This window comes from Chiloscyllium plagiosum, unplaced genomic scaffold, assembly GCF_037043375.1.
Source record: "Chiloscyllium plagiosum isolate Xiang-an unplaced genomic scaffold, Cpla_swu_hap1 HiC_scaffold_4, whole genome shotgun sequence".
NCBI lineage: Eukaryota > Metazoa > Chordata > Chondrichthyes > Orectolobiformes > Hemiscylliidae > Chiloscyllium > Chiloscyllium plagiosum.
In genome coordinates this window covers 98,654,396-98,667,632 of record NW_028270142.1, presented here as the reverse complement: position 1 = coordinate 98,667,632, position 13,237 = coordinate 98,654,396, and the positions used below count along the sequence as shown (strand labels likewise).

The window sequence follows — 13,237 nt, the reverse complement described above, 5'->3', positions numbered from 1 at the left end:
CTGAAAGAATGTCATATGAAGTTATCATATTGTAATCAGAACAAAATCTTAAAAATGCAGGATTTGAGTTTCCATTCATTTTGCGGTGTTCATCAATTTATATCTTACCAGATTGCTAAAATAAATTCTTAACTTGTTTCAAATACGTTTGACTTAGTATGAGAAAAAGAGTAGAGGCAAATTAGTCATGCCAATCAAATTGAATACTTTTTACTTAAAAAGTTAAACTTTTCAATAATGCTAAAGTAAACCTGAATTAATGTGCACATAGTTCACTAACATTATTGAAGGTATCATATGTAGTATCTTTTCAACAAATGACACAAATTACTGCTATTCTGATATAGAGGCAGGATTGGTGTTCTGAAGCATTTACTTCATGGATACCATTTTTTTTTTTTTTTTAAACACAGTACAGCATAATCTTTCCAAAAATTATGACAAACATACCCCAGCCAGGTGGTAAAGGGCCAAGAGGATCATTTTCTGCCGATAACATTGATGCCTGTTGAAAACAATAATAAGTTTAGTATTTTGTTTTCAACCAGTATGCATTACAAAATGCAGAAAGAAGGATCAGCATCATTAGCCTTCTCCTGTTCAGCCTAGGCTATTATTGCCATGGCACCAAGGAAACCTGCATTAAGCACCCTCTATTTCAAACTGCAGGGAAGTATGCTGCTAATAATCACCTGGCTATGCAGCAGCATTCATTGCATGGGATTGGAGGTCTGAATTTGGCCTTAATCAGTAAGCAGCACAGAGTAACACAAGTTGTAAATTTAAGCTTCTAACTAAATTAAAAACATATTGCTATTCTTTATAGACAAAACATATAATGTCAATGATAAGTAGCAAATATTTTATCTACATGAAATGGGTCTTGTTGGCAATGTTACGCAAACTCAAGAAGGAAACAAAGTGAAGGAACATCTACCGAATAGAGGTATCGTTGGTTGAATTGCTGCATAGCTCCCTGTAGCTGATTCCTTTGAGATTGCCATTGTTCAAAGTTCCTGACTGATTCCATTGTTGGCCGTTGCCATGTCGTTGTCCTGGTGTTATGATCTACATAGTACACCCTGCCTCGATCATCCACCCGTCTTTCCCAACTAAGAAACAAAACATGGTTTAAAAACATAACTCAAAGCCTCTTACAAACACAGGTATGTAATTAATTCAATCTATTATGTCTTACCCTGGCGGCAAGGGCTGTGGTCTTTCCCATGTTGTAGTCCTTGTGTTGTGATCAACATAATATGTTCTACCATGAGGATCCTTCCTCTGCTCCCATCTTCATAAAATGGAAATAATTTAGGAAAGAGTTTGTTCAAATAATCTGCACACATACAAACTGCATACAACTAGGAGATTAAAAGGGCAGTGAAAGAGTAAACAGTAACATAAACAAATAGCTCTTTCAGAGTCAGTCACAAATGACAATGATATATTTTACATGACATAAAACGTCACAAATAATACAATATCATTTTAAATTTTTTTCCTCTCTCTTCATATTGAGTTCTGGTGCACTTATTTTTCTGTATTGACTTGTATTAAAGGGACAAATAAAGCTAAAGTTGACAGTGCGTTAATTTCCTCCGTTTGTTTTTTGGACAAGTCTTCACAAAGAAAACTCTTGATGATAAAATTTAGATCAAGGACATGCAACCAAGCACAACATCCTTCAACAATGCTACCCTAATGTTGTTGGAACAACTTATAAAATGCATTTAATGTTTAGATAACTTGCCATCTTTGTGTTGTGAAAGCAGCAGTATTGCAACAATACTTTACATTTCTAAAAACATAATTCCCAATACTCATACTTGATTTAACAATAAACAATATTAGTACAAATTAAGTTTACAATAATTCATACTTAGGTAGTCTTCAACCACATCAACAAACACTTACTACCGCCATCACCAGTGCACAATAGCAGCAGCATGTACCATCCATAAGATGCTGTGCAGAAACTCACTAAATGTCATTTGACAGCATACTAAGCACCCACGACCACTACCATCCAGATGGACGAGGGGAAAAGATACATAGGAACACCATTATCTGCAAGTTGCTCTCCAAGCCACTCACCATCCTGACTTGGAAGTATATAGTTGTTCCTTCAGTGTCACTGGGTCAAAATCTTGGAAATGTCTCCATAAATTGCAGTTGCACCTACCTCAAAATGGACTGCAGCAGTTCAAAGCGGCTGCTCACAGCCACCTTCACAAGGACAATTATCACACGAATAAATAAAAATAACTGTACAACATGCCTGGATGAATTAAGGAGAGATGGAGGGAAATGGATACTGAGCAGGAGTTAGCGAAGTGCCAACTTGTCATGTCTTGTTTTTTTAAATTTAAAAACACAAACAATACTCAGCAGAAATTTCAATCCAGATTAGCCAATTATGAACATTCGTACTCTCTGAAGTCATTGCATAATATATATTATTAGCACTGAATCAAAAATAAATTGGAAGTAAAAGCTTTCTTTAACCAATAATATATGCATATAAAAGATCAACTAAATGCAACCACAGATGTTAGTGAAGCACATGCCAGCAAATTGCCAGATTTAATCTCTTAGCACTTGCTAAATTTGCCAAATTTAATCAACTGGCACTATCAGCAGCGCAGCTGATCACAGGTTGTTCAGCTGAAAAGTGAGATCAGGAAGGATGACAGATAGTGCCAGGTTACTATTTTTACTTGTTATCTAGAGAGGCCTACATGAAATATATAGATACCAAATGCCGAATACACAATCCATAGACTAACAAATAAATGCTACTCAAACCGCATCCTCATATGAATCACCACCTGAACAGAGGCATGGTAAGTGGGAGAGTTGGCAAACCAATAATATACGAAATACAAAAGCCCTCTTATGATACATGAATATTAGTTATAGAATCAGATTTGATCAAGGATTGTGGAGAATCTCCACCATTAAAAATAATTGCATATGCATATTTTAAGAGAAAATAATGCACCCTGAGAGCTTAGAGTACAAATTATTTACAGCTCTGTGAATATGATTCTTCTTTACAATTTTGCAAATCCTCCACTTGGCTTATTTTGGAAAATACGATGCAAACATTTTAAAAGCAATTGATAAGTCAGACATGTTTGAATTAATCAAGTGAGTCATGCTACTGTTTAATAGAACTAATTCAAAGACAGCGGTATATATTTTGATAGGTTTTTTCTCAGTACAAGTCATCCTGCTAACGGGCATTTCATTAGCGTGAATTCGCAATAACGCAACTAACAAATTGGAGACATTGTTTCTAAAGCACAAGCTTTTAAACCGTGTTGACTGTAACGCGATTACATCACCAACACTAAGTGCTGTTTCGAAAGTGTGATTTCTTTTGAAACATGGGGTTACAAGAACTCAACCATCACATTATAGAAGAACTACCTGCAGTCTCCAATTTTACAACAATGTTTGATTATTACTATTAGAAACAAAATCAGAATCAAGTACATACCCAGCTGGCAAAGGCTCTGTGCTAATGCTGTTCGGTTGCTGTCTTACAGGCCCAGCAGATGCATTTGAAGATGAATGTCTAGGTTTACCACTGTCTGTCTCTGTATTGTTTCTGGTGGTGGACTCCATTGTTGTGGCTGCTGTAGGAGCATTAGCAGTTGCACTGCTAGATGTGGTGGTTGTGGATGTTGTGCTAATCCCTGCAGCAGCTGTAGTTGTCTCTGCTAAACTTGCTGCAGACATTGAAGGTGAAGTTGTACCAGTAGTAGTAGTACTAGTAGCAGTAGTGCAAACCATGGTGATGGAGTTCTCTGTAGATTCTGTGAGAACTCCACTATTAGATGTCATAGTCACAGTTACCGTTGGTGAAGAAGTCGATGATGTCAATGGAGGTGTTGGAGGGGCTGCTGGTGTTGGTTCTCCATTTACTGGACAAAAATAAATAAAACATAAGAAATCAGACAACTATCTATCCACTATTGTGAAACAAATGTCTGTATAAAATTTGAACCTTCCATCTATTTTCTTTTAATAATCTGGTGTAAATTACTGATGTTTGTGCTACTTCTGCAAAGTACTAAAAATGTTAGCATTCATACATTAGGAAATGTGTACCTTAAGCACACTTCCTGTGAACCATTTCGTGCATCACTCGAGTACTACTACCTCTAGATAATACCTAAAATTACTTTTGATTGAATATTTCTGTACTTACCATTATTTCCATCAAAAATGTTATTTATCTATCAGGCTTCCTAATACAATGTTCATCTTTTCTGTTCATTTTTCTAGATGATGGTACAGGTAGGTAAAAGTGCATTATATTTTCAACTAGTACAAACTTACATTTTTAGGCCATTTACAACTGCTCCCTGGTATCCTCCGCTTTCGATATCCTACCTTTTGTCACAAACTGAGCAACTACTGACACTGATCCCTCAACAAATGGGATAAACAAACATAATCACAGAATAATTATAGCTCTGGAAGTGGCCATCCAGCATACTGGGCTCATGCCAGATCTCTGCAACAGCAAATCAACCAGGCCCGAATCCTCAGATCATTCCTCCGTGGTCTGCAAATGTTTGCACCTCACACTTTTATCTAATTCTTTACTGAGAATCACAATCTGACTCCACCGTATTCTCAGATATTTAGATCTGAAACACTCAATCATGGTAGCAATATATTTTTTATCACGTTGCTATTAGTGAAATCTTATTTTATGCAAAATGGCTGCTATGCTTCCTATTTTAAAGTAGTAATGAGACTTCAAAAGTACCTAATTGGTTGTAAATTGCATAGGACAGCCTGAAATTGTAAAAGGCACTACATAAACACATGTTCCTCTTGACACTTATCAAACCACCCACAAACTCTTACCAGTATTGCTGGAGCTTTCAGTGGTGAAACTTTTTGGCGCTGTTGCACTTTTAGGCCTGGCAGCTAAAGGACACGGAGAACGATTACTCTCTCCATTCACAATCGGAGAACTAGCAGCAGACTGCCGTGAAGAACTTGTTGATGGACTGTCTGCACAGTTGGAGGTTTCTGTGTTAGATCTTGAAAACAAAATTTCAAGTTAACACATGAGAAGCTACTGAAATGTCACTGCTGGTGAAAATACCTCACTCATTCACAATTCCTCCCTAATGAAGTTAAATCTTCCACGACCTTATTAATGGCAGCGCATGTTCAAGGCTCCATTTGGCCTACTCCTTTTACTTGTGCTCATAAATCTTTCATACATGAAACCTTTTACTCTTTTTTTTTCCCTCTTTCTGAGGGTGACTTGTGTGAAGTTTTTTTTATGTATACTACCTATCCAAGGGAAGTGACTATAGTCAAGTCCAGGTGGTCCTCATCCAAATTACAAATGCGAACACTTTGAACATAGTGACTCAACACTGGATAACAACGGGAATTATGTCCAATTTTTTTCCTTCTGAACCCATATCATTTCACCATGGCTTTGGTAGGTTAATTAAGTGTGGATAAGTCCTGCCACTTTCCCTGACTGTAAGGCTACCCTGGAGGTTCCTCTATACACTAATTAGCTATTTCATAGCATCTGGTCAATGAGGGGTGATTGAGTATGCTCTGGCGTTTAGAAGAATGAGAGCTAAACTCCTTGGAAGTTACAAAATTCTTAAAAGGATTAAACAAGGTGGATGTAGAAAGAATGTCTCCTTTGGCTGGATGGTAAAAGGAGTTTAGAACCAAGAGGGCGGCAGTCTCAGAATAAGTGGCAAGCCAGTTTGGATTAAGATGAAAAGGAGCTCCATCACTCAACTGATAGCATATTTTTGGAGTTCTGAACCTCAGAGGGCTGTGGAGGCTCAGTCAGAGTACATTCAATACAGGAACATAGGTAACGGGAGTTAGCTATTCAATTCCTTGAGCCTGTTCTGCCATTTAATGAGATCATGGCTGATCTGTGGCCTAACTCCATATACCTATCTTTGGCCCACATTCCTCAATATCGTTGCTTCACAAAAATTTATCTACCTCAGATTTAATACTAATAACTGATCTATCAATTGCCATTGGGGAACAAAGCTCCAAACATCGATCATTCTTTGTGTGTAGAAGTGCCCCTGACATCTCTCCTGGACCGCTGAAGTCCAGGTATCATTCTTGTTAATCTATGTCATGCTCCCTCCAAGGCCAATATGCCTTTCATAAGGAGTGGTGCCCAGATCTGCTCTCAGTACTCCAAATGGTGTCTAACCAGGGTTTTGTATAGTTACAGCATAACTTCTGCATCCCTAAACTCCAGTCCTCTAGATGCAAAAGCCAGTATTCCATTAAGTTTCTGACTATTTTCTGCAGTTGTCCATGCAATTTTAAACATCTATGCACCTGAACCCCCGAATTTCTTGGGCATCCACTATATTTAACTTTATGCCATTGAGTAAGTACTGATCTATGCTTTGTCAGTACAAAGGGAATAACCTCACACTTGCACTCCATCTATCACAGCTTCACTCATTCACCAAGGCTATCAATACACCTCTGTAATTTTATGTTAACAGCTATGACTGATGAATTTCTAGTTACTAGTTACATCAGGGGATGTAGGATCGCGCAGAAAAATGTTGAGGTAGATGATCGGCTATGATCTAGAATGAGAGAGAGGCTGAATAGCTTCCATGTACCCATGTTCCTAAATGGAAACAAACATATCTACATACCAATATTACAAAGCACTGTTCACAAATATTGGAGGACACTTTTTAAAACAAAAAGCAGTAGTTATGCTATATAAAGCTTATATGAAAACCAACTGATTGACAGTAACTGAATATCAAATTCCAAATTCATTAAATAAAATTTTCAGGATTTGATAAAATTGAACTACATAAGTTATTATTTAGAAAATCATAAATACGGAGAAAATCTTTAGCTTAGCATTAGCATCCCTGCCTCTGATTCAGAAGGCGCAAGGGTTCAAACCTCAGTCCAGACAATCCTAGCTAAATACTCTCAATGGTTATACGACCAATAAATTCACCTTCTGAAGTGTAATCAGGGACGGTCAATAAATGTGCCCTTGTCACTTCTGATAAACAAATCAAAAAAGGTTTACAGATAGCAGATGAGTTGGATTAGTACGTACATGCAGGGAAAGGAAGGGTGATGGAAGGTGGGAAAAAGCAGGTTATCAGAACTTATATTGGATACAACTCAGTTTCACATTTTTATCACAGGAAAGTTTGCTGAGAAAATGGAAAGAATAAAGTTCTCAGGAAGCATCAGATGAGTTTGCAAATCATTCAAAAGACAGAATACATATGTGAACAAGATGGAATATCAGCAGCACAAACAAGACAATGTGAAGTCAAGGGAATTTTCCCTGCATCCAACACTGGGAAATACACCCCAAGAGGTATCTTTCAGATTGCTGACTCCTAAAGAATAACAGAGATGAACAATAGAGACAGAACCCAAATATTTTATGAAGAGTGAAACAAAGTTTATAAATTGTCATAGAAGGATGAGAGATGAGTAAGAAAAACATTAGTGAGATAAAACAGTTATGAACATTTTTCATGGCATTTAGCTCCAAAGTCCCTCCCTAAATCTCGACTTCTCTTGCCTCCTCTAAGACTTTGATACCTACATCTTCATTAAGTACTTGGTCAGTGCCTCTAATATTTCAAGGAGCTTGATGTCAAATGTTGGTTTATAAAACTTCTGTGAATCACATTTGCATGTTTTACTATGATAAAGATGCTGAACTAATATAAGGGGCGATCATTGCCTGATGCCATTCTCACTACACTCCCAAATTTTGATTATAGTTTTATTTCAGGCTCATGTGTTGTTTGTTATTTGATCCTGCATACGTAAACATTTTTCTTTCGGGTGTGTGGCTCTGTAAAAAATTTACTTCCTGATTTACAGCATAAATAGCAATAGAATACTTATTCTATTGTGCATTTTTGTGGCTTGTTGTGGCAAGCTTCAATTGCTCGTGCAGTTTTGATAAGCCTTCATTGCATCTGTAATCTTACATTTTTAAAAGTGAATGGTTATGCGCATGAATTAGAGTCAGAGTTATACAGCATGGAAACAGATCCTTTGGTTTATCCCATTTGCCAGCATTTGGCCCATATCTCTTTAAACCCTTCCTATTTATGTACCCATCCCGATGCCTTTTAAATGTAGTAATTGTACTCGCCTCCACCACTTACTCTGACAGATCATTCTGCACACACACATCACCCTCTGTGCGAAATGGTTGCTTTTAAATCATTCCCCTCTTACCTTAAACCTATGCCCTCCAGTTTTGGACTCCCTTGCACTAGGAAAAAGACCTTGACTTTCACCATACCCATGCATCTCATGATTTCATAAACCTTTATAACATCACCCTTCAGCCTCCAACAGTCCAGGCAAAGAAATCCCAGTGCATTCAGCGCCTCCCTATAGTTCAAATCCTCTAATTCTTTTCAACATCTTTGTAAATCTTTTTATGAAACCTTCAAAGAAATTGGTTAAGTTGGTGAGACAATTTCCCATGCACAAAACCATGCTGACTAGCCCTAATCAGTCCTTGCCTTTCCAACTATAAATCCTGTTCCTCAGAATCCCCTCCAATAACTTACCCACACTGACTTCATGCTCACAAGTCTATAGTTCCCTGGCTTTTCCTTACCACCTTTCTTAAATAATGGCACAGTGTTAGAATAATTTTCTTATTGCAACTGTATGGCATTCAAACAATGTAACATATTTTGCTCTAATTTAGTTATCAACACTGATGACACAAACATAGGTGGAGAGAGAGATAGTGTTGAGATGGCAGGGAGGCCACAGAAAGATTTGGATAGGCTAGGAGAGTGGGCAATGTAGTGGCAGATGGAATATAAATGTGGAAAAGGGGAGAGGTCATACATATTGGGTCAGAAGAATAGAAGGCTACTCTATTTTCTAGATGGTGAAAGGTTTCAGAAATCAGATGCACAAAAGGACTTTGAAGTCCTAGCTCAGGATTCTCTTAAAGTTAACACATAGTTTAAGTTGGCAGATAGGAAGGCAATTGCAATGCCAATATTGATTTCAAGAGGGCGAGAATACAAGAACAGAAATGTACTGCTGAGGCTGTCTATGGCTCTAGTCAGACCATATTTGAAACTAAAAGCAGTTTTGGGCCTTGTACCTGAGGAAGGATGTGCCAGCATTAGAGATGGTCCAGAGGAGGTTTACAAGAATGAGTCTGAGGATGAAAGTCTGTCATATGAGGATCCGTTGAGGACTCCTGATCTGTACTCCAAGAGTTTAGAAGGATGAGGGGAGTTCTGATTGAAACTTATGGAATACTGAGAGGCCTGCACAGAGTGACTGTGGGGAAGATGCTTCTACTAATGAGATACTAGGACTCGAGGGCATAGACTCAGTGTTTAGAACACAGAAGGAAGATTTTTGTTAGCCAGAGGGTAGTGAATATGTGGAACTCATTGCAACAAAAGGTTGTGAAAGCTAAATCATTGAATGTATTTAAGACAGAGATAGGTTCTTGATTAGTAAGGGCATTACGTGTTACAGGAAGACAGCAGACAATTTTATCGAATGGTGGAGCTGACTCAACGAGTCCAATGACCCAATTCTGCTACAATATCTTATGGTCTTATGGACTGTTGGTCATTATAATACAATTATTCTGTTGTCACTGTTTTAAGAATTGCTGCCATCACATTCTTTTGAAGTAAATACATTTTAGCTCTCGAGTCCCTGTTTGCAAGACATCTGTTTACAGTGATGCATATCTTTATTGCTTAATTAGATTTTGGTTCTTTAAAAGTAAAATATTCAATAGCTGATGCCCTCCCACCCTAGTTATACTCTTTTCCACCCTCTTCAGTCAGGTACAAGATATAAAAGTTTGTATACACATAAAAGCTTCTTCCCTGTTGCTATTAGCTTGTTGAATTGACCTCTCAAATTTTAAATTTAATGCTGATCTTGCTCTCTGTCCACCTTCTCTGCAGCCATAACGTTTATTCTTTGCTCTGTTCTGCTACCCTATACATTTTGCATGGTATGATCTGCCTGTACTGCACGCAAAACAGAAGTTTTCACTGTACCTAGAAACATAAGATAATAATACATCAAATCAAAAGTAATTTACTGGTCCTAAGCACTCTTTAAAAAGTGGATATAATTCTGTCCTAGCAAGCAATTTGAATTGACAGGCAGAGAATAAAAATAAAGGGATCTTTTCAGGATGGCAGTCAATAATGAATAGTGTTCCACAGGGGACCATGTTGGGACCATAATATTCACATTATTAGTTCGCTTGTCCATATGGTGAACCAAGAGAATTATTGCTAAATTTGCAGATGACACAAAGGCAAGTGGAGGGGCAGGTGATGTTGAGGAAGTGGGAAGGCTGCAGAAAAACAGACAGGCTAGGAGAACGGGCAAAGTGCCAGATGAAATAAAATGTGGGAAAGTGGGGGGTGATGCACATTTTTTTTTTTAGCAAGAATACAGGTAAAAACCATTTTCTAAACAGGAAAGAATTTGGAAATCTGAAGCACAAAGGGATTGGGATTCCTAGCTCAGTATTTTCTAAAGGTTAAGGTTCAACTGGCAATTGTAGAAGGAAAATGCAATGTGAGCATTCATTTCAAGAAGGCTAGAGTACAAGAGCAAAGATGTACTGCTGAGGCTGCACAAGGCTGTAGTCAGATCACATTTGTAATATTGAGCGGTTTTGGGTCCCAGATCTAAGGAAGGACACAGAGGCATTAGAGGTGGTCAATAGGAACAACCACAGGGATGAAAGGCTTGTCCTATGTGGAGCTGTTGAGGACTCTGGGTCTGAAGTCTATGGAGTTTAGAAGTCTTAAGGGTGATCTGATTGAGAGGCTTGCATAGAGTGGATATGGAAATGATGTCTGCACCAGTAAAAGAGACAAGGACCCTAGGGCACAGCCTCAGAATGAAGCGACAGCTCTTTAGAACTAAATTTTGGAGGCATTTCTATGGAACTCATTGCTGCAGAGTGCTGCGGAGGCCAATTCACTGAGTGTATTTAAGACAGAGATAGATAATGTTTTGATTGGCAAATGCAGGAGAATGAGGTTGAGAAATATATCAGCCGTGATCGAATGGCAGAAGAACTTGATGGACCAAATTGCCTAATTCTTCTCTTCTACCTTATGGAGAAAGTGAGGACTGCAGATGCTGGAGATCAGAGCTGAAAAATGTGTTGCTGGATAAGCGCAGCAGGTCAGGCAGCATCCAAGGAGCAGGAGAATCAATGTTTCGAGCATAAAGCCCTTCTTCAGGAATGAGGAAGGTGTGCCAAGCAGGCTAAGATAAAAGGTTGGGAGAGGGGCATTGGGAATGCGATAGATGGAAGGAGGTTAAGGTGAGGGAGATAGGCCGGAGAGGGGGTGGGGGCAGAGAGGTCGGGAAGAAGATTGCAGGTCAAGAAGGCGGTGCTGAGTCCGAGGGTTGGGACTGAGATAAGGAGGGGGGAGGGGAAATGAGGAAGCTGGAGAAATCTGCATTCATCCCTTGTGGTTGGAGGGTTCCTAGGCGGAAGATGAGGCACACTTCCTCCAGGCTTCGTGTGTCCCATGGTCTGGTGATGGAGGCGGCCATGGACCTGCATGTCCTTGGCGTAGTGGGAGGGGGAGTTAGTGTTCAGCCACGGGGCAGTTGGGTTGGTTGTGGATGTCCCAGAGGTGTTCTCTGAAACGTTCCGCAGGTAGGCGGCCTGTCTCCCCAATGTAGAGGAGGCCACATCAGGTGCAGCGGATGCAGTAAATGATGTGTGTGGAGGTGCAGGTGAATTTGTGACGCATATGGAAGGATCCCTTGGGGCCTTGGAGGGAAGTGAGGGGGGAGGTGTGGGCGCAGGTTTCGCATTTCTTGTGGTTGCAGGGGAAGGTGCCGGGAGTGGAGATTAGGTTGGTGGGGGGGTGTAGACCTGACGAGGGAGTTGCGGAGAGAGTAGACCTGACGAGGGAGTTGCGGAGGGAGTGTCTTTCCGGAATGCGGGGAGGGGAGGGGAGGGAAATACATCCTTGGTGGGTGGGGACTGTTTGGAGGTGGCAGAAATGACGAAGGATGATACGATGTATCTGGAGGTTGGTGGGGTGGAAGGTGAGGACCAGTGGGGTTCTTTCCTGGTGGCAATTGGTAGGGCGGGGTTCAAGGGCAGAGGAGCAGGAAGTGGAGGAGATGTGGTGGAGAGTATCGTCAACCACGTCTGAGGGGAAATTACGGTCTTTGAAGGCGACCATCTGGGTTGTTCGGTATTGGAATTGGTCCTCCTGGGAGCAGATGCGGTGGAGGCAAAGGAATTGGGAATATGGGATGGCATTTTTACAGGGGGCAGGGTGGGAGGAGGTGTAATCTAGGTAGCTGTGGGAGTCAGTTGGTTTATAGTAAATGTCCGTGTTGAGTCAGTCGCCCGAGATATAAATGGACAGGCCCACCCTCTGATGACCCCTTCTCCCGCCTCCACCACACCCCATCCACCTGGACACCCCGTGCTGGCCTCTTACCCGCCCTCGATCTCTTAATAGCCAACTGCCGCTGCGACATTAACTGCCTCAACCTGTCCACTCCTCTAACCCACTCCAACCTCTCATCCTCGCAACGTGCTGCCCTCCACTCCCTCTGTTCCAATCCCAACCTCACTATCAAAACGACAGACAAGGGAGGCACGGTAGTAGTTTGGCGCACGGATCTTTACATTGCTGAGGCTAAACGCCAGCTCGTGGACACCTCCTCCTACTGCCCCCTTGACCATGACCCCACCACCAAACCATCATCTCCCAAACCATTCATAACCTCATCACCTCACCGCCTCCAACCTCATAGTCCCACAACCCCGCACCACCCGTTTCTACCTCCCGCCCAAAATTCACAAACCTGACTGCCCCGGCCGACCTATTGTCTCAGCCTGCTCCTGCCCCGAATTCATCTCTGCATACCTCGACACGGTCCTGTCCCCCTTAGTCCAAGAACTCCCCACCTACATTCGGGACACCATCCACGCCCTCCACCTCCTCCATGATTTTTGCTTACCCAGCCCCCAACGCCTTAACTTCACCATGGACATCCAGTCCCTGTACACCTCCATCCCCCATCACGAAGGACTCAAAGCCCTCAGCTGCTTCCTTTCCCACCGACCCAACCTGTACCCTTCCACTGACACCCTCCTTCGACTATTGAACTGGTCCTCACTCTGAACAACTTCTCTTTCCAA

General features: G+C 40.7%; 1 protein-coding gene across 4 annotated transcripts in view; it reads right to left on the bottom strand.

The window, feature by feature from the left end:
• wwp1 (WW domain containing E3 ubiquitin protein ligase 1) overlaps window positions 1-13,237 on the bottom strand; it is a 161,450-nt gene that overhangs the window by 50,121 nt on the left and 98,092 nt on the right. For all 4 annotated transcript variants that reach the window (XM_043688142.2, XM_043688141.2, XM_087986505.1 and 1 more), the window contains exons 7-11: window positions 4,888-5,066; window positions 3,506-3,932; window positions 1,199-1,294; window positions 938-1,112; window positions 451-505 (exon numbers count right to left, since the gene is read on the bottom strand). In XM_043688142.2, coding sequence (XP_043544077.1) covers window positions 451-505; window positions 938-1,112; window positions 1,199-1,294; window positions 3,506-3,932; window positions 4,888-5,066 — 932 coding nt within the window. The remainder of the gene's footprint in view (window positions 1-450; window positions 506-937; window positions 1,113-1,198; window positions 1,295-3,505; window positions 3,933-4,887; window positions 5,067-13,237) is intronic.